This window comes from Dreissena polymorpha, chromosome 10, assembly GCF_020536995.1.
Source record: "Dreissena polymorpha isolate Duluth1 chromosome 10, UMN_Dpol_1.0, whole genome shotgun sequence".
Classification (NCBI taxonomy): Eukaryota; Metazoa; Mollusca; class Bivalvia; order Myida; family Dreissenidae; genus Dreissena; species Dreissena polymorpha.
The window spans coordinates 63473825-63501814 of NC_068364.1; the positions used below are offsets into that span (position 1 = coordinate 63473825).

General features: G+C 36.7%; 1 protein-coding gene across 2 annotated transcripts; it reads left to right on the forward strand.

The window, feature by feature from the left end:
• Nucleotides 1–223: 223 nt before the first annotated feature.
• Nucleotides 224–27886, forward strand: LOC127848434 (uncharacterized). 2 transcript variants are annotated; one of them, XM_052380895.1, is made up of 14 exons: nt 224–480; nt 3152–3223; nt 4266–4343; nt 4752–4942; nt 5468–5617; nt 6754–6822; nt 7606–12800; nt 16766–17059; nt 18774–18811; nt 19978–20055; nt 21258–21298; nt 22111–23634; nt 24748–24855; nt 26669–27886. In XM_052380895.1, the coding sequence occupies exons 1-14, from the start codon at nt 441–443 to the stop codon at nt 27200–27202; spliced, it is 8412 nt and encodes a 2803-aa protein (XP_052236855.1). In that variant the 5' UTR covers nt 224–440; the 3' UTR covers nt 27203–27886. The 2 variants fall into 2 exon arrangements, with proteins under 2 accessions (XP_052236855.1, XP_052236856.1); XM_052380896.1 differs by having other exon boundaries at nt 19978–20049.
• The last annotated feature ends 104 nt before the right edge of the window (nt 27887–27990 follow it).

Sequence of the window (27990 nt, forward strand, 5' to 3'; positions counted from 1 at the left end):
TGAATGTTAATTTAAACAATTTCCTGAAGTGGAAATTGCAGTCCAAATTTTACACAATCCATTAAAATAACACATGTTGTTTGTCATTTAAAAGTGTACCTATTCATTGTTTGTATTTTCAAATAGTGGGAATGCCGAAACATTCATTTGTATGTAGCCTATTGCGTGGGAAAACCAGCCTCGTTTAAGCAACGAAAAACCACAACTTTATTGACGTCATTGACCCAAATTGATTGTGCATCGTGAAAACCTGGTATTTTACTGCAAATGCTCCCAGGTTTAAAGTTGATTATGAACACAAAGTTTTGTAAATGGCAGAAGATATTCGTTTTCAGACTGTGTTGTTGATTTTTCTTTGCTCTCGTGCTTCGAAACGGGTTATTTAGTGAGGGAAATCGTTCGGGCTCAAAGTCAATTTTCAGGCGGTCAGCCATTCGGGAATGCCACGTCAAAAACGGGAAGAGCCACCCTCTTTCAAACGTACGTAAACTGAAGAAACTTTAAGAAATTAATTCTTATCGAGGCGTAGCAGAATTACTTTGGAATTTTATCATGCAATTGGGTTCATAACGTATGATGACAATCGTTTGCATGTGTGGAAATCGAAAGTTTACTGTTTGGGCCCATGGGGAAACTCCGAGACCCAATGGGCTTACCCGATTCTGGCCATGCGGGGAACACCTTTATCGAGTATCGCCTTTATTGTATATATTTAAGGCGTGTGTTGTTGTTTTTGCGTGTTAAGTTTGTTTGAGTGTGTGAAATAAAACTAAAACACAGATCTCAAATAGATGGCGAACCGAATTGTTTGCACATTGACCTAGATTTTACTCTCTAGTATGCTGCAGTAGAACAGTTCACTGTTCATCTGATGAGGGAAGGCTGAGCCTTTGTATTATTAACTTTCCTAGAAATAACACACATCTTTCGCTGATATTCTTAATTTAGTACATCTATTTTAAATTTATCTATTTGAGTGATGCCTTTTTCAAGCAGATTAGTTATTTGAAACAATAATGGTTTGATTTCCATTAGAATACACTACTCATTAGCAAAAATGGGTTATTCCAAATCTATTTTGAGATTATGAGTCATCGTGCATGCATTGGCTGGTTTGCATATATAATAAATATACATGTTTGTGTGCGATGAGTAGGCGAATGATTTCCTGATTTGCAATGCTATAGCAAAATGAAATGCACTCATATTTCAAAATTCAAAGAGTTTAAGACATATTACAAAACATCTAAACATGATAATATCGCCATTCCCTAAAATGAGTGCAGTATATTAATATATACTAATTTACACTTATTTTACCTACATATGGCTTTATGATTAAAAATAGTAAATTGCAGTGTATTGTGACACTGCATGTCAAAGTCAACAGGGGTAGATTACTGCCCTTGAGTTGAACATGTTAACAATACACTTAAAAACGAAAAAGCTCTTTGCGCAAAGCCTCGACTATGCTGGTGCAAGCAGATCGATGGCTCTCGGTATAATATGTTATTTATCACTTTTTCAAATAACAGTTTGATTCCCAGCTTGTTTTCATTGAACAATAGTTGATTATGAAACCCACTGAGTTTGCACATGAGTCAATCACATTTGTTCTTTAAATGAACACATATTTGTCCTTTAAGGAAAGCACGGATTTAACATTCATTCCCTACATTTATAACAATTCAAATCATCAAAGTTACAGTCCTGAATTAAATTTACAAGATTATTAATATTTGAACATGTTGACTCAAATCAGCTTTAAAAATGAGTTCAAAGGACTATTTTATGTAAAGTCACTTCTAGTGTCTATAAAATCCAAGAGAACAGTACCATTTGTAGCAGTACTGGGGTATGTTTGAAAAGTATTTAAAATCAAATACACTGATATCGTTTTTTGTGTATCTTGCTGTTTGTGAGCGAAGTAAATCTTTATAGATCTAATAAAGTTGTGTGTATTGGAATGGATTTGTTGGTAATCCCCATTAGTATGCATCCGCCAGTAAGTAATCTCCTGTTTATAGTGTCTGGGCGAATTGCGTTTGTCTATAGGGCTTATTAAATTGTTACACATTTACTGTGAAATCAATTTAAAAGAACAAAACACTTAAACTAGCCGACTATATTTACATATTAAGTTTTGTTTCAATAGTCAGTCATTGCAGTGAATGCTTTGAAGTGCCTCTAATTTAACTGCTAATGGTATAATGCTGATTGATAATTGCAAATTCTGCAATAAGACACGTTATTTATAAATTTTATTAACTTTTGAGTACCGATGGTAAAATGTTTGTTATGATGTCTCAAATAATGTCAAACAAAACCCATTGTTGAAAACTACAAAGATAAAACTGTCTGACTTGAGGGTAAAATTGACTGGAGGACGAGTTGCGCTAGTTCTTGTTCAGTATCTCATCCATGTCTTCAATCATTTGGAATGTCCCAACATATGGTAATAATGATAATGTTTTGATATTGTAACAGCCTACTTTAAGGCCTTATTTAAGCCTTCTTTACTTAACCGCACAACCTGTGGTCACAGTGCAGTGACCCTTATCAGCAGTGATAAATTGTAAACCATTGATTAGTCAAATGAGGATTAAAGATTTTAAAGATAAGATATTTTATTGGGGTTCAATACACTTAAGATGCTTAGACCTTTCTTTAAATATGCCTTTTTTTACCCCCCCCCCCACCTCCCCTCCGACATCGCATTTCATGTATCCCTCAGCCTGTACGTGCACCCTGCTTTGGTAACATTGCAGCTACTCATTATCAGCAATTTATAAAGACGGCCAGGCATTCGTTAAACATGACATCAATGCAAAGCCTGACTGTATTTTGGTCTACAAGGTTTATTACCAGATTTGTATCCTTAACCTTTTCCCACTCAGAAACAAAGTGAAAAAGGCTATGTCCAAACAGCATAAAACCAGAACAGCCTGCAAGTAACTCGCAGCCTGTTCAGGTTTTTATGCTGTTTGCTGCTCGACAGTATATAGGGGTTTGAAATAAAGCCTTTAAAACTTGAATTTAGTAAGAAAGGTATTTAATTAAATGTAACTTTCTTAGGGACTACAAAATTGCGTCAAAATACTAAGTATCTAAGTGGTAAAGGGCTAAGAAACCCTATTCTGGACTTTTTTAGGGTCCCATGATGACGCCATTTGTCAGGCTGGTGTCGTGCAGGGAACGGTCATTAAAAAGATCCGAACCACAGGTAAGGACTCATTTCACAGAATAACAAGGCCAATAAAAAGGAGCTTGTTCCATGTAACTGTTGTTTGTAAAAAAACCTCCTTAACTTGCTATATAATTACTCAATGGCTCCTTAACATTCTATATATTTAGTAAATCATTTTATTTAATATATTTGCCAAATCTCTCCTCAACATTCTATTATAATATTAACTCAGGGCTTCCCCTGGGGTCAAACATTTCTTTAGCCAAATTAGCCTTGCTATGGCAAAATTCTTCTAGTGTGGACTATTTTATAAGTTTTAATGAAAGACAAGTTGTAGCCAAATAGAATTTTCTTTAGCCAAATAGGTCAATTTGTAGCCATTGGCTAATTTGGCGAATGGCAGAGTAAGTTAATATCTTACTATATATATATATATATATATATATATATATATATATGCTAAATCTCTCCTCAGCAGCCTATATACCGGTACTTGTTAAATGGCTCCTTAATGTTCTACACATTTGCCAAATTTCTTCTTAATGTTATTTACATATTTTTTAAATGGCTCCTTAACATCCTGTTTGAAAAAGGTTAGAATCTAAACCCAAAGCAACAAAATCAATTCTATGAAGGGAAAGAGGAAATATATACACTTGTCTCCAAGGTGACTTGAAGCAGAAATTTTCAGGATCAGCGCAAACTGTTGATAGAGTCTTCAGCCATGAAGATGTAAATGTACCTCTGCATTATATAGAAGAATTTTCCAGAATAGTGTGGACAAGAGTTGTAATCGTTATAAAATAATTTGAGTCTGACAGGCCAAACTGCTGATTTTAATGACGTCATGTATATATTAGGACTTTTTGGTCAAAACCAGTTCTTTCTGTCAGCGATTTTGACTTCGCATTGAATCATAATTATAAGAACATGCAGGGGTGAGTTGAAATGTCAAAACATGAGTTGCTGTGAACCTTTCCAGTTTCAGGTCTCAAGTTTAAGAATGTTGTACCTATTATACAGGTGTTTCTTAGATATATTAAAGGTTGTTTATGTTAAGCGCTTCTTTGTTGTGCAGGGGACCAACTCAGTGCGGCGAGTGATTTGGCTGAAAGTGAACCACTCAAAGTGGATGTCATAGATGATACCTTCCAAGGTAGGTTTGCATCATGACCAAAATGTTATACTAATGCTGTATTTAAAATAAGTGCTTTCACAATTCTATGAATAAAACCGTTAAGAGAATAGCTAGTCCTTATAAAATTACAGCATGTCTTCTATTGCCATCATACAAATGGCATATGAATAAATTACACAGAAAATGATAAAGAAGTACACACAAAACAAAAGCAAACTGTACAAAATAAGGTCACACATGAACCAAACAAAGTATGTCCGATCGTCACGGATGAATGATTTCATCGTGTGCTTGCTCAGAATGTAGTCAAATGATCACACAAAGTTTTTCATCAAAATCTTAACTAATAAGTGAGATATTCAAGTTTGAAAAGTGTTGCGTTGAAAAAGTCTCAAAGTGTACAACTCATGAATCATATTTTTGCAGGCACATTTGTAGTGCAGAACACAGACATTCGAGGTGATCTTGTCTACCCAGTCAGTGTTATTGGCCATGAAGAGTTTAGTATCGGATCAAATAATAAGGTGGACAACTCTGAAAATATATCAAGGGAGAGAAGTCTATCCATGTCATCAGCTCCTGAACAGATTAATAGGTCACTTGAAGCACTGTTTAAGGTATTCTTTGTTCACTAATGGTTTAATTGGATTTACTCTTGTTTACATTATTGGGACTTTAAAATGTGTCGGATTTTCATGCTATTCTAGCAATATGAATGTTCAATAATAATTCCAAAATTGTAAAGAGATGAAACATTGCTTTTTCCCTACCATCCCTATAAAATATATATATTAGATTTATATTCAACACATCATAAATCGCCAATCAGATTACAATCCAACGTTGAACTGAATTTCAACTGCAACCAACTTTGGCACAATCATAGCAATTTATAAATTATGCAAATATTAAAACCCTGATGGCATTATGTATTGGCGCCACATCCTTGTCTGTGTCCAAATGTTACAGTTTATTATGTGCTATGGTGGCATTAATATTTTTTGCACTTTTTGTTTTATTAGCTATCAATAGTTTAATTTCTTATAATTGTCACATATTTATAAGGAGCATTAGACAAATGCTTGGAATGATCGAACAAACAATCTGGGGAAGTACTGGAACTGTCTGTTTTATTTCTTCAGGTGACAGATAATGAGTTACAGGCAATTACTCAGCAAGTGCCAGAAGATGAACAGCAGATATTAGACCTGGACCATGTTGACCAATCAGAAATGGTCTATGTTCAAGAGGACAGCATACAAGACAGGGAGGAGCTTATTGAGGAGGGCCAAGTATGTAAGAAGCATTATCATTGGTTGATATATTGTCACATGCAGTTTCATTGGTTTGTGTCAAAATGCAACTGTATTGGTAAGTTCCTGTTACAGAAGTTTGATTGGTTCACACATGTTACATGCAGTTTCATTGGTTTGTTCCAGTTTCATTAGTAAGCATATACTACAAACAATTCCACTGTTGATTTTTACTTATCAATGGAGAAAAGTCTTAAATATTAAATGTTGACTAATATGCTTCTTTCCTGTTTTTATGCCCCCCTTCGGAGAAGAGGGGGTATATTGCTTTGCTCATGTCGGTCGGTCGGTCTGTCGGTCTGTCCACCAGGTGGTTGTCAGACGATAACTCAAGAACGTTTGGGACCAGGATCATGAAACTTCATAGGTACATTGATCATGACTCGCAGATGACCCCTATTGATTTTGAGATCACTAGGTCAAAGGTCAAGGTCACGGTGACCAGAAATAGTAAAATGGTTTTTGAATGATAACTCAAGAACGCATACGCCTAGGATCATGAAACTTCATGGGTAGATTGATCATGACTTGTAGATGACCCCTATTGATTTTGAGGTCACTAAGTCAAAGGTCAAGGTCACGGTGACCCAAAATAGTAAAATGGTTTCCGGATGATAACTCAAGAACGCATACGCCTAGGATCATGAAACTTCATGCCTTGGGTAGATTAATCATGACTCGCAGATGACCCCTATTGATTTTGCGGTCACTAGGTCAAAGGTCAAGGTCACGGTGACCTGAAATAGTAAAATGGTTTTCGAATGATAACTCCAGAACGCATACGCCTAGGATCATGAAACTTCATAGGTAGATTGATCATGACTTGCAGATGACCCCTATTGATTTTGAGGTCACAAGGTCAAAGGTCAAGGTCACGGTGACTCGAAATAGTAAAATGATTTTCGGATGATAACTCAAGAACGCTTTTGCCTAGGAACATGAAACTTCATAGGTACATTGATCGTGACCGGCAGATGACCCCTATTGATTTTTAGGTCACTTGGTCAAAGGTCAAGGTCACAATGACAAAAATCGTATTCACACAATGGCTGCCACTACAACGGACAGCCCATATGGGGGGCATGCATGTTTTACAAAAAGCCCTTGTTCTGTAGGTAACAGAAGATGAAGTAGAGGAGGTCACAGACTCTGATATTGATGAAGCAGAAGAAGCAGAGCCTCAGGTATTACCTGTCTGGTCTTACCCATTAACCCTTTAATAATAGCGTAGTATATCCTGCTGGTATTTTGCACACAAAAAACAACATTGTCTTGTCCAGTTTATTATTTAAGACAAAAAGGTGCATTGGTGAATAACATTTAGTCTCCCCACTTTTTTGTGTGTTTATCCCAAAAATCAAGGATGGTGTCCGAACAAAAAAACACACTAAAATACTAGTTCATACGCATATAACATACTTGAGAGTGTCTAAATCAATATCATAATTATGACATAAGTCATAGTTTTAATGTGAAACAAATTGTAACACTGGTTGTTGAGTTCTTTCATTGATGAAAGCAAATTTCAATTAAGACATTTTTTTATTCCAGCAAACTGCCTCTATTTCCATCATTGTGATGCATTTATTTACAATTTTTCAACTTCAAAAGCACTTAAAAAAATATGTTAATGATCTCATTAAATTGCAAAATAATAAATTTTGAATTTTGTTAAAATTGCTATTTTAACTCTCGTAATATGAAATCAGTTATTAAATAGTAACTTTTTGTTACTTATTTTATTTGTTCTATAAAATACTTGTTAATGTTAAGTTTTAAGTATGTTAGTTTTTTATTATGATTTGCAAAGGATTTAAAATACCGCTTCATGTATGCAGAAACAAAATTCCTGTAACTTCAGCATTTTGACTCAAGGATAGTTTTGTGTATATCCCACAAATTTTTAAGCAAGGGGTATTCGAATCTCTTATGTAGAAAATTTACTGAAATCGCTGGTTTCCTTCCAGGAGAATGATGTCGAACAACCTGCATCAGAGGAAGAAGCAACTCAGAATTTCGGATCAAAGTGGCGGCAGTTCAAGAACATAGAGAGAATACTGCAGAAGGCTGGCATAGATACCAGCTCCAAGACCTGGATGACAATGACAAGGCCTGGGCGCCACATTTGTCCTTACTGCCAGCGGGCTTGTTCCAAACCCAGCGTACTGGAAAAGCACATTCGAGCCCACACCGGAGAACGACCTTTTCCATGTCTAATTTGTGGGTTTTCTTTCAAGACGAAAAGTAACCTATATAAACACTGCAAGTCTCGGGCACATGTCCTCAAAATGAACTTGGAAGTAAAGAAACGAGAGTTACAGTCAAGTGAGAACGAACATGAAATAGTTATAACAGAAACTGATGATGCAATTACCGCTGAATTTTCTGGAACCCGCATTAAGTCGACCTCCTTGAGTGAAGTGACACAGAAAGAGCCTGCTCAGAGGCATGTCATCCAAGAAGTCGTAAAGTATCTAGAGAAAGACAAAGACCAACGACCAAGTGAGGTCCAGACTGAGAGACAGCGGGCCAAATTGGAGAGACTGAAATCGATGCAAGACAAAGAAACAAAGGACACCAACAAACGAGATGGAGTAAGAATACACAGACAGTACAGCATGCCCATCCTGCAGTTAGGAACAGCCGGGATATCTCATGCTCAGTCATCAGACATTGAAAAGCAACATTTTCAAAATGCATCAGATTACATTGTAGCAGGATCAATATCAAATGAATCTAGTGCTACACAGGTTGATATGGCTTCTGACACTCACACTTTTGCTGAATCTGACCTAGAAAGTCCAAAGGGATATCAGATAGAGATTGTTAACTTGCCTGATCCAGATGCTGACCCTGCTTTGGCAAACAAAGCTCTCAAAGATCTGGAAGAACTTATTGAAAAGTACTCAAAGTTGTGCACGGATGGAGTTCAGTTGTCCACATCTGTCAGGACTCTAACGGACAAGAAACTTCAAGTAGTCTTACAGCTTTGTCACATTCGAAAGTCGTCATCATCTGATTCTGGATTTTCAGATATTCCTAAAACGCCATCTACGCCACTCTCTGGGGGTAAAAGTGCACTAAATTCAGTTCTCACAGAACGAATCCAGCAGTTAATTTCGGCCAATGCAGCCATTATAGATACACCGAAGCCTGAACCACCACGAGCCAAATGCTTGAAGCGCAATTTGTCACGGCAAGATAGCGAGGTTTTTACTTACAACAGAAATGAAGCTGAGGCGGCTATTTCAGGCCTTCTCAGCTCCAATTCTGGCCAAAGTGTGATACACACAAGTATAGAATCGTCTCAAAAATTACCCTCTGTTGCAGAAGCAAGTCTGATCGCGACACCAGTAAAACGGCACAAAAGTGTCATCGTGGAGAAGTTTATCCATTCAGAACCAGGAAATGCTATGGAACAAATGGTTACTATTCAAACGGCACTAAGTTCCGCTTCTCCAGTGTCAGTGATCCCAAATATTGCATACATTCAAAGCTCAAGTCTTAGCTTTCAGCCGACCTCTTCTTCAGTGCATAAAACTGTCATTGCAAGTAATCTTAAAACATCCCAGCCAGCAGCTCTGGGAAATCTATCAGGGAAAGGCTCACTTGGCAAAATGTCAAGACCTGAGTTTGAGTTGCCATTGACCACCACCTATCTTCCTTTGAGCAGAAGTCCTGTACTAGTATCTCAGTTAAATCGTCTACAACAGGCCTCTTCTTGTGTCACATCCGTCATTTGTTCCCCGGTGCAATCCATAGCACCATCTCCTATGAAGTCACCTAGACCTGGGCTTGAGAGAATTCAAACACCAGGACATATTGGTAAGATAGCACTGAAGAACCTACAAATGCGTTCAAAAAGTTTGTCAAGCCTGAAGCCACCCACACCCAGTTCCTCGACACCGGTTGTGATGACCCCTGGCGGAGATCAGCAGCTTTACACAGTAATACAATCTAGTTCTGCGCCAGGCCAGCAACAGTATGTGGTACAAATGCCAGTTAGGGCTGCAGCAACACCAACAATTCCTGTAGCACAGATTCTCTTGCCTGGCTCCACAGTACCTGTGCTGATTGTCCAGGAGTCACCTACCATAACCTCGCATCCTCAACAGCAGGCCTTGATCATGCAGAACAGTTCCCAGGGTTCACAGTTAAGTCGCAGTAGTAGTCTGAGTTTTATACAAACCCCAGGAGGCTCTGGTGTGAGCCTGGTACATACGTCCAATAGCACTGGCGTCAGTTTTGTGCATACGCCAGGGACTCCTGGTATCTCCTATGTTCTTGCACCCCACAGTTCATCTGCAAGTGTTTTAGGCACAATAGCCAGTCCTGGATTTAGTGGTATATCTCAAGCGCCTCTGCGCACGTTGACACACATTCTTCCCTCAACGCAAGGTCATGATGGTCAATCTGATTTAGGTCAAGGTCAAAAATTCACTGGACAGAGCATTACAACTGCAAGAATCCTTACCCCAGTGAAAGGGGTCTCTAAACCAATTGGTGCCCACTTATTTTCAAAATCGCCAGACCCGATGAAGATATTGAACACAATTGTTTCCAATACAGTCAACCAACAGTTGATAGACGGCCCTGGGGGCAGAGCTAAGGAAATCAAGATTGAGATCCAGATTCCCCCACCAGCCTTGCAGTCACCTTCTGGAAACCTGCCCAGATCTGCAATACCAATGGCAATATGCGAAAAACTTATGAACAGACAAAACGCAGCTACCATGGGAACCTATGCAGCAAATTCTCCTCGATGTCAAACCCCCGGTACCCCTCTGAGGCACACTCCTACAGTTGCTTTCAGGTTTGATCCTCCTCTAGTCAAATCTCAGGGCTCTCCTGATCAATTTCAACCTCAGCTGAAACCTTGCGGCGGGTCTATGGATGAAAATGTAAGTTACCCAAATACTCCAATATTAATAAAAAGCTCTAAAGTTCAGCTTCCAAATTCCTTCCAGACCAGCGAATCTCTGGCAAAGTGGGTAAAAAGTGTACAAGAGCAACAACAGCGGACGGAAGCTTTGGGTGAGAAGCCTGAGTCAGGTTTGAGGTGCCAATATTGTGGTATTGTTTTTAAGAAGTCTGCCACTCTGGAGCTGCATATGCTCTGCTACTGCAAACAGAAAAAAGATAAAGAACAGCCTACAAAATCTCTGAGCTCAGTGGTTGCAACAACTTCCCAGTATGTTGCACAAAAACTGACTGACCAGCCATCCCCAAGTGGGCTCTTCACAATTTCACCTGCGAGTTCATCAAAAGTGTTTGAAAAGCCATTCTTGTTTTCTGCCCTGACATCAAATATTGTTCTGCCTAGCAAACCCAGCGAAACTACTATAACACGAGGCAAATCTGGCAACTGGAAATCAATAAAAGCAAAAACAATTGATATTCCTGTGTTGAAGCCATCAAGTAATGAAGCTGAGGCTGGTTGGCAACAGAAGTTGAAAGGTCAGATTTTGAAAAGGAAGCTAAAAGGGAAGTTACTGATGAAAAGGTCTGCTAGTGTTGATGCTGATAGTGAAACAAGGCATCAGATCCCAAACAAAATTGGTTTGAAGTCACGTTTTGATGATGTTGACCTGTATAAAGGCTCTACGCAAGTAAAGCATGCTAGGCTTGTTAGATCTGTTGATGAAACTGTTGAAGGTGGTGTCACAATTCAGAGGCCAGTGTTTGTGAGATCGGATTCTCTACCTTTAATACCAAAAGAAAAACTATTACCCCTAAGTGCAGAAAATGACCACAAGTTAAAAAATGACACAAAAGTGGAAATAATTGAGGAAGAAAAAGATGTGAAAGAAAGCAAAAACATTGAAGACTGGAAACTGAATAATGTCACTGTTCCCGTCATGACTGCTGACTTGGTTATTAATATGCCTAGCATTGTTCGACCCATTTATCAACAGAACTATAAAATGAAAGCTTTTGTTGGCATGGGAACACCATTGCAGTTCTTGCCCTCAGCTACTCTTACCCCTCGACCAGAACTAATGGAAATCGAAAAGGTTCGGAAGATGTTCTCGTTTGATTCTAAGACACTTAGACTGGTGGCAAGGACCGATGTTGAATCCAGTTCATTTGTAGACTCTTTAAAGTCATCTGATGAAGATGCAAGCAGAAGTGGTAGCGTGAAATCGTCACCCTCGTCTGCAAAGAGCCCCAAATTGTTGTCTCCAGATACCCCAATAAGTGTTCGAAAAAGCCCGTTCTTGCACCAGTTTTCCCTTGTCAGCCACACCTACCCTTCCATGAGAAGCATAACCCACTTAACCTTTTGTACCAAGGATCGTCTTCAGCCTTGCTACGTCAAAGCGAATAAAAAGATCTCCATGTACTCGAACTGGCGAGTGGCCAAACAGGACAGCAATCCACTCGGTCTGGCTACGAGGCCTCTGCTGTCTCTGTACAACTCCCGCTATACCACCAACCCAGTGTGGCAGACGAATTGCGGTGCAAATCCCAGGCAAAGCCTACTTACGCATAGCAGTTATTGGAAACACAAACAAGGAAAGTTGGGTTCGGACAAGAAACTTGCTATATCCCTGGAACAGTTGAAAAGAAAAGGTAGCAAAGTCAGCGTACAGGGTGGTTATAAAAGCACTGAGGCCTATGTCTACGTTAGGGGCAGAGGAAGGGGAAAATATGTCTGTGAAACCTGCGGTATCCGGTGTAAGAAGCCGAGTATGCTGAAGAAGCACATACGAACGCATACAAATTTACGGCCATATAAATGCAGGCAGTGTAAATTTTCATTTAAGACTAAAGGCAACTTAACGAAGCACATGAAGTCGAAATCACATTCAAAGAAGTGTCTAGAGCTGGGCATAAGTCCGGTTCCAGTGTCCATTGATGAGACGCAAATAGACGAATCAGCCCTCGAGGCTCAATGTAGCATTTCAAAATGTGTGAAAATCGTTGACAAAGCAAACACACATTTGGATAAAGGTGAACTCGAGCCAATGTTAGAGGAAGAGGAATGTGATGATGCAGGAAGTGAGGAAGAGGAGGAGGAAGAAGAGGATGATGAGGGGGAGGAGGGACAGAGTCTGGACAAGGAGGGATCAGAACAGGGGTCAGAGGGGCCCGCCAGGGATGGGGACCACTTGGAGGAGGAAAAGCCAGAGATCAGCGTTGACATAATGGAAGTGGAAAGGTAAGGGATTGTTAATTGAGCTTTGTTCTAGTAAAACTGGGCTTAATGCATCTGCTTTAAGTGTCGTCCCAGATTAGTTTGTTAAATCCCCATAGGTTTATCAGGGACGACACTTTTCCATTATGGAATTGTTTGTTTCAAGGAAGTCTCTTCTTTACAAAGATCCAGTCTGGGTTGACAGTGTTGTCCCAGATTAGCCTGAGCGGTCACTTATAAAACTTAGTGATTATATTGTTGGGCAAAATATCTCTGCCAAATGCAAAATCCAGCCAGATCACTACAAATACTTCTGAATTTAAGCTCTTTAATAAAAAAGGCAAAATAACATCAATTGTTTTATCATTTTAAAAGTTTCTCTAAGAAATAATGAAGTATTGAAAAGTGGTGAAGATTAAAGATCTCAATTATGATGTCATTCAAATATCCCAATATCGAGTTAAAACATTCGTAAAAGATAAATATGTAAGAAAGACTATTCCTATTTATAATGCACAAGAATGCACCCTTGTTCATGTTAATTGATTAAATCCACAGGCTAAAGGCATCTACAGGCAGTCTCCACTCATATTAAGAATTAAGGATATGACATGAATTTAGTCAAATATATTAATTATGTATGTTGATGTATTGTCATGAGAGTATAACTGAAATCATTTAAGTATTACCTGAAAGTAAAATATATAATAACCTTGCCTGTCCTTGTATTTATCTTTACCTTTAGGTAAACTATGCAATTTATGGGTTTGTCATTGGCTAGTATGTAATGCATTTTTTTTCACTTATCGGAGGAGAAGTTATTTTACGGATCAATGTATATATTTATGTCCCCCACTATAATAGTGGGGGACATATTGTTTTTGCCCTGTCTGGCTGTTGGTCTGTTGGTCCGTTGGTCTGTCTGTCTGTTTGCGCCAACTTTAACATTTTGCAATAACTTTTGCTATATTGAAGATAGCAACTTTATATTTGGCATGCATGTGTATCTCATGAAGCTGCACATTTTGAGTGGTGAAAGGTCAAGGTCAAGGTCATCCTTCAAGGTCAGAGGTCAAATATATGTGGCCAAAATCACTCATTTTATGAATACTTTTGCAATATTGAAGATAGCAACTTGATATTTGGCATGCATGTGTATCTCATGGAGCTGCACATTTTGAGTGGTGAAAGGTCAAGGTCATCCTTCAAGGTCAGAGGTTAAATATATATGTGGCCCAAATCGCTTATTTTATAAATACTTTTGCAATATTGAAGATAGCAACTTGATATTTGGCATGCATGTGCATCTCATGGAGCTGCACATTTTGAGTGGTGAAAGGCTAAGGTCAAGGTCATCCTTCAAGGTCAGAGGTCAAATATATGTGGCCCAAATCGCTTATTTTATGAATACATTTGCAATATTGAAGATAGCAACTTGATATTTGGCATGCATGTGTATCTCATGGAGCTGCACATTTTGAGTGGTGAAAGGTCAAGGTCAAGGTCATCCTTCACAAGGTAAAGGTCATCCTTCAAGGTCAAACATCATATAGGGGGACATTGTGTTTCACAAACACATCTTGTTTTGTTTTAAGAATATCTTGCATAGTGGTTTTTTTTTGTGTAAATTAGTGTGAATAAGTACTGCATTTGTGCCTATTACATTTATTACAACTTTTATTGCCAATAATGCAAAGCTAATTGTTTTAATTAATAACTGATCCACAACTGATCACAGGGGAAAGATCACCGGGACTGGGCAAATGCGCGAAACTCTGGTTTTGTATAACAACAAAACATAATCAAAAGATATTTATTTTGTGGTTTTTCTAATTTGCTTATTTAGTGGAGAATCAATGTACAATGTAGTACAATATTTGACGACCTATTGCGCAAGCAAGTTTATTGGAAATTGTAGTGGTACACAAACATACAATGTATTAGTTTATTAATAGACATATAATAACGATCGCTATACACAACTTCACCAAATAGCAGTACATAAATGATGTCATTTGGAATAGCTCAGTTGGGAGAGTGTTAGACTGAAGTTGTTTACGCAACAATCATCTAAAGGCCCCCGGTTCAATCCTGGGTTCCGGCACGAAAGGAACAGTTCGGGGGCTGACAATTTTTTTCAGTCAGGTTAATAAATATAATGAAGCTTTATTTTATGTAGACATTTTAAAATCCATTTTACTTCAATTGGACATAATTTTTTTTAATTAATGGATGCCGCGTGGTGACAACGTTAATTAAAATTTCTTACATCACTTAAATATCTTTTTAAAAAATACACGTGTTTTTATATTAACAAATAAATACAAACAACACATCTATTATCCATGTATTTTTATGGTTGTCTATCATAGGCCCTAAGTACTATCCCTACCACATATAGAGCGCGAAGCGCGACACATATTATTGATTGTAACAATGAGTTGCGATAAAGGAAGCAGCCGGCTATCAAGGAGGAGCTGTGTCCCAGCAACCCGTTTCCATAGAGTCAAGCACTCCTCAGAGTTTTTTTTTTAAGAACCACATATAGAGCGCGAAGCGCGACACGTATTTCTTTCCAGGTGGTATGGGCCCTTTAGCATTATCCGACCATTACGTCCTTAGTTATCTTCCTTAGAATTTGAGAAATTTTGAAATAGTTGTTCGAAGTCCAAAATTTTCATCCAATTGTTCCCAAACTTGCACAGATTTTTTTATCAGTGAGGACCCAACCCAAACTCTCTATATGAGCAATATCGGACCATAAGTCCAGAATTATGTCTCTTTGAATTTAAAAATACAAGTGAAAAACTGCTTGGTGAGGTGATTATGTCAACATTTTTCATCAGATTCTTTACAAACTTACAGTGTCTTCATATCAATGAGCATTTTTACCTCATTAAAAATGAGAAACATCGTGACAATAAGTCCAGATTTTTTCTATTAAATTTGACAAAATAAACAATTTCGATTTGTTTAAAAGATTTCACAACTTTTGTCTGAATCTTTCCAAACTTGTTAAGTGTTTTTATATCAGTATTACTTGAACCCTTTTAAAAATGATGAATATCGGAGCAATAAATCTATTATGATCTTTTACTGAATTTCAAAGTATTGTGAAATGCAGCTTCTTTATGCAACTTACAGTTTTCATTCATTTTTTTTCAAACTTTTACAGTGTTTTCATATCAATGAGTACTTAACCTCTATCGTAAATGAGCAACGTAAGAATACGTTCAGAATCATCTCCCCTTGAAGTAGAGAAAAATATGAAATTACGCTTACAAGATGAAGCAGATTTTTTTAAATTCTACACAGTTCTGTTCCATTAATGAAAACTGCACACAGATGCCAGTTAAAAAAGGGAAACCAATGTAAATAAAATGAACTATGAAGTATTTGGGAGTTACAACACAAAATCATAGATAATGGTTATTTGGGGGTTATAACACAACATCAAAAATAATGGTTATTTGGGGGTTATAACACAAAATTATAGATAATGGTTATACCAGTATCTTTTTCTATTTTGTTTAAAATAATCAACCAATATATTAATATTTACAGTAGAAAAAAATCGTTCCATGTAACTTCATTGAGTGCCTTTTACACTGAAATTCCCAACGCCCTTTGATGCTTTGCATCAATACTTGTATTGTATCTCAGACTAACAAAAATAAATTACACATGGAATCAAAATTTATTTGGCTTCTATTTAATTGATTTACAGCCAAAATGGCATTGTACGTACATGTAAACACAATTACTTATTATAATTATTGCAAATGTGATTTGATTAAACTCTTATTTCCTTTGAAAAAAACAATTTTTGATGAAACAAGGTGTAACAAACAGTTGAATATATATTCATATGCTGATAGTAGTCATCACTTATGTTGCATATTAAAGTGTTGCAAAAAAAAAGCATCTAGAGGCAACATTTTCCGTTCTATTTCATGAAACTTGGTCATGTATGTGTCTTAATTTTTTAGCATTTCTGAGCATAAAGCAAAACCAGTCGAGCTGACCCCAGCCCAGTCCCAGCACAGTCAGCTGCTGGAGTCGCTAGGGGTCATCGCTAGGCAACAGCAGGACACCTCGTTGGTTTCTATGGCAACAACCCAGTCTGCTGCTTTGACTGGTTCCTTGGTAAGGAAGAGTTCCCTCACGCAGACTGGTATTGTATCCCCGCAGATTGACAGTGGATTGCTGAACCAGTCTGTTGGTAGCGTTGCTGTGACTACACCAGTGGAACTGTCAATATCTTCTTCAAGTGATACTGCAAGGTAATGAATACATGGTAAAGTTATGGATTTGGAATTACTTGTTAATGTCTTGAAATGAAATTAGATATACATGTACGAAAAACAAACCTTAAAGAGAAAAGCAGTTTTCACAATTATCTCAACAATTAATCCTTACCATTTAAAGAGGTCAATCTCTACTTGTGTTGAAAATCATGCGCTCAAGTAGAAACTACATGTATTGGGTCTTGAAGAAGTTTCCTTATGTTGACACAAATTTTCAATACTTTTCATTATGTACATGTGAGTTTCACATATTTATGGAATTTAATCTTGAATATGGGGAATGGGCATTAAAATGAATATGGGGTATGATTATGTTTAAAAATATTGGGGATGAGCCTGTTCATGAATAAGGGGTATAATTGTGTAAATGAATTTGATGTTTGCTTGTGTTCATGAATATGAGTTTACTTGTGTTCAAAGCAATTTTTTTCCCAATTGGGAAAAGTAACGGTTCCATTTTTGGTCTCCTTATATGTATAATAAGAATGCACTTCTGGAACAAAATTTACGACATTGTCTTTCCCTTTGGGAATTTTTTAGACGATATTGGGCATTTGGTAGTTTTTCCTTAATTGGGAAAGAATATTTTATGGGTACTTTATAAAGAAGGAAAAATATGGCTGGTTCATGAATATGGGTTATAATTGTGTTCATAAATATACTGTATGATTGTGTTCCTGAATACAGGGTATATTTATGTTCATGAAGATGTGGTATGATTACCGGTATGTTCATGAAAATGGGGTATTATTGTTAACATAAATATAGTGTATGGTTGTGTTCATGAATATTTTGTATGATTGTCTTAATGAATGTGGGGTAAGATAGTGGCTTTCATTAATTTGAAGTATGATTGTGTTCATTAATTTGAAGTAGGATTGTGTTCATTAATTTGAAGTAGGATTGTGTTCATTAATTTGAAGTAGGATTGTGTTCATTAATTTGAAGTGTGATTGCGTTCATTAATTTGAAGTATGATTGCGTTCATTAATTTGAAGTAGGATTGCGTTCATTAATTTGAAGTAGGATTGTGTTCATTAATTTGAAGTAGGATTGTGTTCATTAATTTGAAGTAGGATTGTGTTCATTAATTTGAAGTAGGATTGTGTTTATTAATTTGAAGTAGGATTGTGTACATTTATTTGAAGTGTGATTGCGTTCATTAATTTGAAGTGTGATTGCGTTCATTATTTTGAAGTAGGATTGTGTTCATTAATTTGAAGTAGGATTGTGCTCATTTATTTGAAGTAGGATTGTGTTCATTAATTTGAAGTAGGATTGTGTTCATTAATTGAAGTAGGATTGTGTTCATTAATTTGAAGTATGATTGCGTTCATTATTTTGAAGTAGAATTGTGTTCATTAATTTGAAGTATGATTGCGTTCATTATTTTGAAGTAGGATTGTGTTCATTAATTTGAAGTAGGACTGTGTTCATTAATTTGAAGTAGGATTGTGTTCATTAATTTGAAGTAGGATTGTGTTCATTAATTTGAAGTAGGATTGTGTTCATTAATTTGAAGTAGGATTGTGTTCATTAATATGAAGTATGATTGCATTCATTAACTGAAGTATGATTATGTACATGAAAATGTGGTATGATTTTGATTATGAATTAAAGATTATATTCTGAGCTGTTGAAGACAGACACTTTAAGTTGTTTATACTTAATGGTTTTCTTTCCCTTTCAGTTTGATGACAATATATGGGAACTTTGCAGATGGAACAGGTATGGACCTTAACATTGCAAAACAATGGGATCATTAATCATTTAAATAATGGGATCATTAATCATTTAAATAATGTGGCATTCTAAGAACTTTTAAATACAAAGTCAAGAATGAAAGCTAGTGTTGGTGGATAAATGGGTAAATAATAGACAGAAAATAAAAAATTGACAGTCAATCAAAGTTGAATTGGTTTACTTATTTTACCATGTATTGTGCATATGCAATCTTAAATTGACTAACAGACAAAACTTAATATCTTGGTACTGTAGGGTTGGAATTGAAGCCTGTTAAACTTGCAGCTAGTAAGAAAGGTCTTAGATTTAATTTGATTTTGTAAAGGACTACAGACGTCTCAAAGTGCATATCTCAGCCATTAAGGAGTAACAAATGGCTTAACCCTGTAAAACTCACATTAGCACTTTGCTGATTACATAAGCTTCTAAATTTGAGTTCACACCTTTTTATTTAATGCTTTCCGGTGGTTTATAGAGAAATATCAGTGAATTAAAACTGATAATTTCACTGTTTCAAACAGTACAAATTATCAGTGAAAATTATCGATAATTTTCACTGTTTACTGTGAAATGACGTCATTTTTTTACGAAATGACGTCATTATTTCAGCGAAATTCTTTGGTTAAATTCTTAAACAATGTATATAAACTGTAAAAAAGGCATAAAATAAAAAAGAAAATTTGTTGGATTCTGTGGAATATCGATTTTAATTCACTCGTGATCATAGAAAATATATATTTTCACTCGTGGCTGCGCCACTCGTGAAAATATAATTTTCTATGATCACTCGTGAATTAAAATCGATAATCCACCAACTCCAACAAATATCCTCTATATATTTCCTCACTACATCTAGAGATAACGCTTCTGTGCTGTAATTTCCCTCTTGTTTAACCCTTCACCACTCAGATACGTATTTTAACGCATTTGTTGTTCCTTAGAAAGTTAATTTTAATTTAAGACCTTTTCAACTGGATTCAAGTTTTAAAGGCTTCTTTTCTTACCCTTGGAAACTGCTGCAGCAGACAGTATAAAACCTGAACAGTCTGTGAGTCACTCGCAGGCTGTTCTGGTTTTATGCTGTTTGCACATAGCCATTTTCACTTTGCTTCTGAGTGAGAAAGGGTTAATAATGTAATTTTTACAATCAGAGAAGACCTCCAAGGACAGTGATGTAATCTGGGGCCTGCTGAGGCTGTCAGACGAGAAGTCCTCCAGTCAGGGTGAGGGTGAGTTAGATTAGGGATTTAAATGACACGGTTTCTGGGAAAACAGGGCTTAATGCATTTGCGTAAAGTGTTGTCCCAGATTAGCCTGTGCAGTCTACAGAGGCTTTTCAGGGCCGACACTTTCTGATTAATCAGATTTTTGTTTTTAAGAGACTGCTTTTAAAGAAAAAATCCAAAAAAGCGGAAAGTGTGGTCTCTTATTAGCCAGTGCTGACTGCAAAGGATAATCTGGGACAACACTTAACTCTTCCAGTGCTGGGAAATTTGTCGTCTGCTAAAATGTCGTCTTCTGAATTTCTAAAATTAGCTTTTTCTTCATTTTTTTTTCCAAAGAATTCTATCAGAATAGCAAACAGTTTGGATCCTGATGAGACGCCACGTTTTGTGGCGTCTCATCTGGATCCAAACTGTTTGCAAAGGCCTTTAAAATTCGGTTCCCGCATTGAAAGGGTTAACGAACATGCATTAAGCCCAGATTTCCCAGAAAGAGTGTCATGAGCCAACGAGCCCATGGCCCTTAGTGGGCCTTTAGGTTACCTTAGCAAACTCCTGTGTTTTCTATAAAAGAAGTATTAAAATAGACAAAGCTACCTTGGTCAATTTGTGAGTGAAATATCCGTGTGAACAGGTTGTTTACCCCATGTTACAAAGGTTACTGGTGTGCTAAAATCACCATTAATGTCAGTGCTTCTGTCCATTGACCAAAACTTGTCCAGAGGTTTCCTCCTACACATTTCAACTTACAACATTCAAATTGCAGGCATTGTTCCTCATGTAATGAAGTTTTGCGTGTGCAATGTTTATCATACATTAAGAATAACCACTAGTATGTTCCGTTTTTACACATAGATGTTTTAGGATTATTAATATACATACAAATAATAACTTTTATGAAACTGCGTGTGTTATATTGGAAGGCATTATCATTTAATTGTCCTCTGCAAAGTTTATGCTGTTGGATTAAAACTGGCCTTGCACTGGCAATCATAAGATTAATGATGATCTTTAAAGAAAAATAACTTAGAAACTCTTCAACTAAAACCATTTATAGGGCCAGAAGTTTAATGATGGGTATATAACATCACATTGTGGTCCTGCACACCTTTTTTGAAATCAAGCCACTAGAGTTTTAAAAGAAATGTTTTTATAACTCAAAATTAAAACACAGCCTTAAAATGTAAATTGAAAAAATATGTTCACAGGAACTTCAAAGCAATCTGGTGCAGATGAACAAACAGACCAGGTAAATCCAATTAATTTTGTTTATATGTGGTACTGGTAAATGTTGAACTGAAATTTAATTAATTTAATTATTTTGTTGATATAAGTATTAAATAATAGTGGTACATGTAAGTTGTGTACTACTGCAGAGCATTCATATTCAGCTAAACGTCTATAATATGAAAATGCTACATTTATTGACAATAATAGGAGGCATGATTTTAAGTTAGGGTTCAGTTAGGGTTGTCAACATGCTAATAGTGTCTGTATTTGAATAAGCAGCTTTGTTCACTTATAAAATTATTGGCATTTGAAAAATGAATTACTAATAATTTTGTTTTATTATTGGGATATTGTTTTGGCATTGTCCTTCCTTCCGTCTTTCCGTCCGTCCGTCCGGAGCCATAGCTTGGAAGTGCTTTGGGGGATTTCATTGAAACTTGGTATGAGTATGTATATGGATAAGAGGATGATGCACGCCAAATGGCATTGTACACCATCAGTGAATAACAGAGTTATGGCCCTTTGTATCTTGAAAAAATGCTTTTTTGTGTGTCTGGAGCCATATCTTGGAAGTGCTTTTGCGGTTTCATTGAAACTTGGTATGAGTATATATATGGATAAGAGGATGATGCATGCCAAATGGCATTGAACATCATCTGTTAATAACGGAGTTATGGCCCTTTGTATCTTGAAAAAATGCTTGTTTGAGTGTCAAATATAATACTTTTGTGTCCAGAAGCATATTGGCGGGGGATATCAATTCAACGAATTTGCTTGTTTACTATTGAAGCCTAAGTAAACTTGTCTCTTAATTCATTCTGCATTTTTTAGGAGGTATCAGAGTCCCCACCACTCTTAAGCACATCAACAGGCAAACCTGTTGTCATGACAACCAGTGACCTTTCACGATCCTCATCGCCTGAAAGACTAGTTCCTACATTCCTTAGTCTGGCCTCTGGCATCAAGGCAATCAGCACACACCACAGTGGTCCAATCATTGGACAGATCTTAAAGAGCATTGCAAGTAGCAAACAGTCAAGTGAGGAGATCGATCACTTGGGGAGCAAGGATACCATTGCCTTTGTGCCGTTCCAATTCCAGCATCCATTCCCTGGCAGCCAGTCTGTTTCCATAGCAACCTCTGAACCCTTGACCTCTGAACAAGTTGTTGTTGGTAACCAGCCTGATGATGTGGAGGGAGATGAACCTGATGTTGAAATGATTACATCAGAGAAGAAGCTCTCATCAGATGAGTCAGAAAATTGTATTAATGATTATTCAGGTCGAAGGTCAACACGAGGTCGGCTGTCAGGTCAAGGTCATGAGTTTGTGTCTGGTACATCTGTTGACAATTCCTTTCATAAATCTGCTAGTTCTGATAATTCGGGTGTATCAAGCCAAATAGACGAAAGTACAGTCTGGATATTACCGCATTCGTTTCCCGTATTGACTGTGGTTGAATCTGCTTGTGAGGAGGAAAATGATGTTTCTCCCCATATTGGAAACTCTAGAACTATTCAGGCTGAGATTGTGAGTATTGACCCTGTTATATTTCACCAAGAACAGAAAAAACTGACTGGGATTGAGAACATCCATTGGGATCCCCATCATGTGCTAAATACAGATCAGGTATCTACTTGTGAGAATGATGTATCCTACCAAGTTGATCAGTATCCACACAAGTGCAGTTTTTGTTCAGCTGAATTTTCTGAACTAAACCAGCTAATAGTGCATGGTAATGTACACATTATTGAAGCTAAACATAATCAGCACAAGGAGAACGAAAGTGTTAAGTTTTCATTTGAGCACCAGAATGTTCGGTCTCCAAAGCCGACCTCGCCAAGTATAAAACATGCCATTGAAAACCCAGATAGTGAAACCATTGAAGTTTTGGATGGGCCAAGGCCGTACCGCTGTATCTACTGTGATGTTTCATTCAGATCCTACGGATATTTGCATAAACACAGAATGTCCAAGTATCACTTTCACACTCTTGAGGCTAGCGGAAAGCTAGAAAAGGGAACCTGGGAAAATATTAAAAACCACATCAACGACATTGATACCACAAACTTAGAAACTTTGAATAGTTCAATTCAGTGGGTGCTGGGCTCGAAAGACCTTGAAAACCAGCAAAAGGTGATTGTAGAACCAATCAGCCATCACAGTTACCATGGTGAAAATAACCATGCTTACCAAGAAGAAACAGTTGTGGTATCAGAAGAAAATGCTGATATTGAAGAGGGCATAGAAATCTGTATAAAACCGTTGCCATCCACCACTGCTCCTGAAGATACATGTGAGATGTTTATATGCAGTCTTTGCCATATTAAGTTCAAGGATGAGATTAAGTTCAAGGTGAGTGCTATATTTTATCTTTCTGAATGAGGAGTACTGTGGATTCCTTTAATTTCGTTGACATGATTTTATTTGGATTCGTAAAATCTTGCATAGTCTTATATTTATTGATTTATTTTATATTAAAACATTTGATTTTTTGTGTTCAGAAGACCCACAGAAAATCCACCAAAATTAGTGTCTAATAAAATTATGGTTTCACAGTGAAATCCATGGCTTAAGATGTTGCTTTTTGTGGTCTCTGACTTTGCCTGACATGTCTAGTCAAAACTATTTTATTTTGCTAATTGTGAAGGGATGTACAAAAGTTCAGTTTAATAGTGATGGACAAATATTCTTAGAAATGATCCTACAGTTTACTCGTACATTGTGTACATGTATATGTAAAGTTCATAGAAAAAAATGGAGTACCCATAAATATAGATTTCTCTCTGTTAAAATTATGTTTTATTTTAAATATTAGAATGAAAGAATACAAGATAAAAATGTTGCTGAATCTGTTTTCCCCTTTGTTTATAAGTGGATTTTCATTAACTTTTTCACAATGAAAGAAGTAAAATATTTAAGTAGTGTTTCAAGATTAAATCAAACTACTTTATTTTCATTCATTCATATGTTCATTTATACCTGTTTTTCAACATCTATTGCCATGTGGTAATTGTATGATGGCAAAAAGAGTAAATTACCAATGACATATTTTTTACACCATTTTCTGGCTCACTCAGGACTAGGTGTGTAATGGGCATAACCAAGGGTACTTGAAGTAATGTCAATCAAAACCTCTTATTTCACTTCACATAACCATTACTTATCTTTCATATGAAATCTAAACATGAACCTCGCTATGTGAAAACAAGGTTTAAATGCATGTGCTTAGTATAGTCCCAGATAAGCCAGTGCAGTTGCATAGCCATATAAGGGATAGCACCTCCACCTTACCTGGATTTTTCACTAAGTCTAACAAGATATTTCCTGTAAACAAAAATTCCGTATAAAGGGAGAGTGTTCTCTGATTAGGCCGTGTGGACTGCACAGGCTAATATGGGATCACACTTGAGTACATGCATTAAACCCCATTTTCGTAGAGCAGGGTTCATATCTGTTTTATGTTAGACCCACATGTTGAGCCACGCAGAGTTACGACCCTTTGTGTGCCAGTACTGTGACGCTGGGTTCACCAACGCCAATGCCCTCACTCTTCATCTTCGCTCCCACACGCAGGTACCTGGATTTTGTATTAACCCTTTACCAATTAGATACACATTTTGATGCATTTTAGTCCCTTAGAAAATTGCATTCAATTAAATAATTTCTTACTAAATTCATGTTTTAAAGGCTTCATTTCCAACCCTTAGATACTGATAAGCAGCAAACAGCATAAAACCTGCACAGACTGCAAGTTACTCGCAGGTTGTTCTGGTTTTATGTTGTACTCGCAGGCTGTTCTGGTTTTATGTTGTACTAGCAGGCTGTTCTGGTTTTATGTTGTACTCGCAGGCTGTTCTGATTTTATGTTGTTTGCTCATAGCCATTTTCACCTTGCTTCTGAGTGGGAAAGGGTTAAAACAATTTTTTAAATGCATATCTCAGTGGTAAAGACTTTCTCAGATACGCATTTTGAAGAGTTTGTTGTCCCTTAGAAAATCAATTTAAAGTTAAGACCTTTCTTACTAGATTCAAGTTGGAAAGGCCTCATTTCCAACCCTAACATACTGTTGAGCAAACAGCATAATCCTAAACAGCCTGGTTTTGTGCTGATTGATCAATTTTCACTGGGCTTTTAGCAGGGAAGGGTTAATTAAAAATCTTTTATATTAAACAAGTTTTTTTTCCACCATTTTGGGAAAAGGGCTTGAGCCCTTTGGATTGACAAACATTGCATCGTTTTGACTAAAAAATTTAAAGTTTTTCACTTACAAAAGCTATCAAATTGTTTTAAAAATTTCATTTGGCAAGGTTTAACTTTTGTTAGCTTGATAGTGTCATGACATGAATTTGGAAGCTTTAAATGGGGAATTTCAGTAACATTGGAAAAATACATGCTTGTGTGATTAGAAATGTGACCCAAAATTTGATTAACAAAAAAAACATTGCAAAAAACTGTTTGATTAAATTAAAAATAACAAATATGTAAATATAAGGGTAAGGATGTCATCTTGCTGAATTTATGGAGTCATTTGATGTTTCCAGCGCTATTTACTATTTTTATGCCCCCGAAGGAGGACATATAGTGATCGCACTGTCCGTCCATCTGTCTGTCCGTCACACTTTGCGTTTAGGTTTTGAAAAATGCTTATAATATAACTTCTATGTCGCTTCAAGTGATATTTGTTGAATTGAGCTGAAAAGAATTAACAGTTCAAAAGAGTTAGTTAAAATGTGGTTACTGACCAATTATCTGAAACTTATCTTGTTACCAGTTGTTTATAAAAATATATTTTTATATTCGATATTTTACATGACTCACCCAGTCCTCTAAGCCAAAATGATCCGTAAAACAAAATTTTGTCTTTTTGTTGTATGAAATGAATCTGCGCTAAATTTAATTTAGGTTCACATCGTTTATGCATGATCAGTTGTCAAACAAAAGTACGGTTGATATTCAAATGCATTATTTTTCTCTTTTCGGGATATTGTTTTAGTATGTTGATGCTGCATTAACAAAAATAAGTGTATATGAAGTGAAAACACCAAAAAATAAACCACGGTTGCGATAGACACCTAAAAACTGTTAGATGCCCATAATATCACTTTCAGATATAACCTTCATATTTGGTATGCATGTGTATATAGACAAGGCCTTTCCATACGCATACAAATTTTGACCACTTGGACCTTGAACTTAGGGTCCACATTTAGGTTTCGAAATCTGCGTTTAGGTTTCAAAAAATGCTCATAACGTCTATCAAAGCATTTTTTGGGGGGCATATGTCATCCTGGGGAAAAGGCTCTCGTTTTTCCTATTTATTTTGTATAACTGTATTAGTACTATCCCAATTTTCTAAGCATAAATTATTTTTCTGATTACTTGCAGGAGCTGCCATTCGTCTGTGGTCCGTGTGGGGAGATGTTTTCTGACGCACAGCTGCTTGTAGAGCACTACAAATCAAGGCATAATTTACGCGATGTAACCTTGAACACTAACATTGCTTTGTTACCCAGCAACAGTATTACGCCAAAGGTTGCGACTACCCGATTGGTTAGCACTCTGCCTAGCAACGTTCCCACCCAAGATAAAAAGCACATCAAGTCTGAATCCTTTTTTAAGGTGGCTGAAAAAGGGATTTGCTTGGCCATTCCTTCCCAAACATCGCTGGCATTGTCCAATGTCAAACTTGAGACTTCTGTTGTTGTCTTGGAAACAGGGAATGCATCTGAAGCTGAAATAGATAGGGATGTGAAATCAGTTGGGCCGGATGTTTGTCTGGCAGAAACTACCTCCGTTAATTCTGAATCTGTGACAACCCACCTAGAGGAAACCATGGCATCTGGGTGTGACAATAAATTAAACAAGAGAGAACTTGCTTTGAGTGAAACAGAGACTTGTGTGTCCATGGAAACTGAGTAGACTGATGATGTAAATATGTCTGTAGATACTTAGCCTTATGGAGACTAATTTGAACATGTCCTTGGTGACACTGTGAATATATCACCATGTAGAGAAGAAGATAGCATGGACTAGGGGCTAGGTTCTCAAAGCACCCTAATTTTAACTAAAGTAGTATTTTCCAGAAAAAATCTTATTACAAAATGTATTGTTAACATCAACTTATTATAATATTGTAATGAAATAAGTGTAAAATATGATAGTATACTTATCTGATAAATAACATTAATTGTTCACATGAACTTATATTCAATGGAACCATTTAGCTAACAATCCTTGACATGGAACTGTTTGTACATGTGTACATAATGAGCTGATTTTGACCTTGTGCAGTTTTGAAGAGTCTGAAGATAATAATAATAATTTGCGCCTTTTGTGCAAAAAGGTACCATGTGATATTGATATTAGAAGGCACATGGTACCTTTTTTGCTCCAATAGGTCAATATGACTTTGGTCCCAAGTTCCCAACTGTTAGGGAAAATGATGGCAAGCTATCTAGTTCATACTAACACAAATAACTGATGCTTTAAATAGGCATTCAAGAATATTGTATGGTTTAAATGCATTTTCAAGGGAATGCATGATGCCTACATTTATACTTGAGCCCTTGCTTAACCCTTTCAGTGCGGGAACCAAATTTTAAAGGCCTTTGCAAACAGTTTGGATCCAGATGAGACGCCACAGAACGTGGCGTCTCATCTGGATCCAAACTGTTTGCTATTCTGATAGTATTCTTTGAAAAAAATCG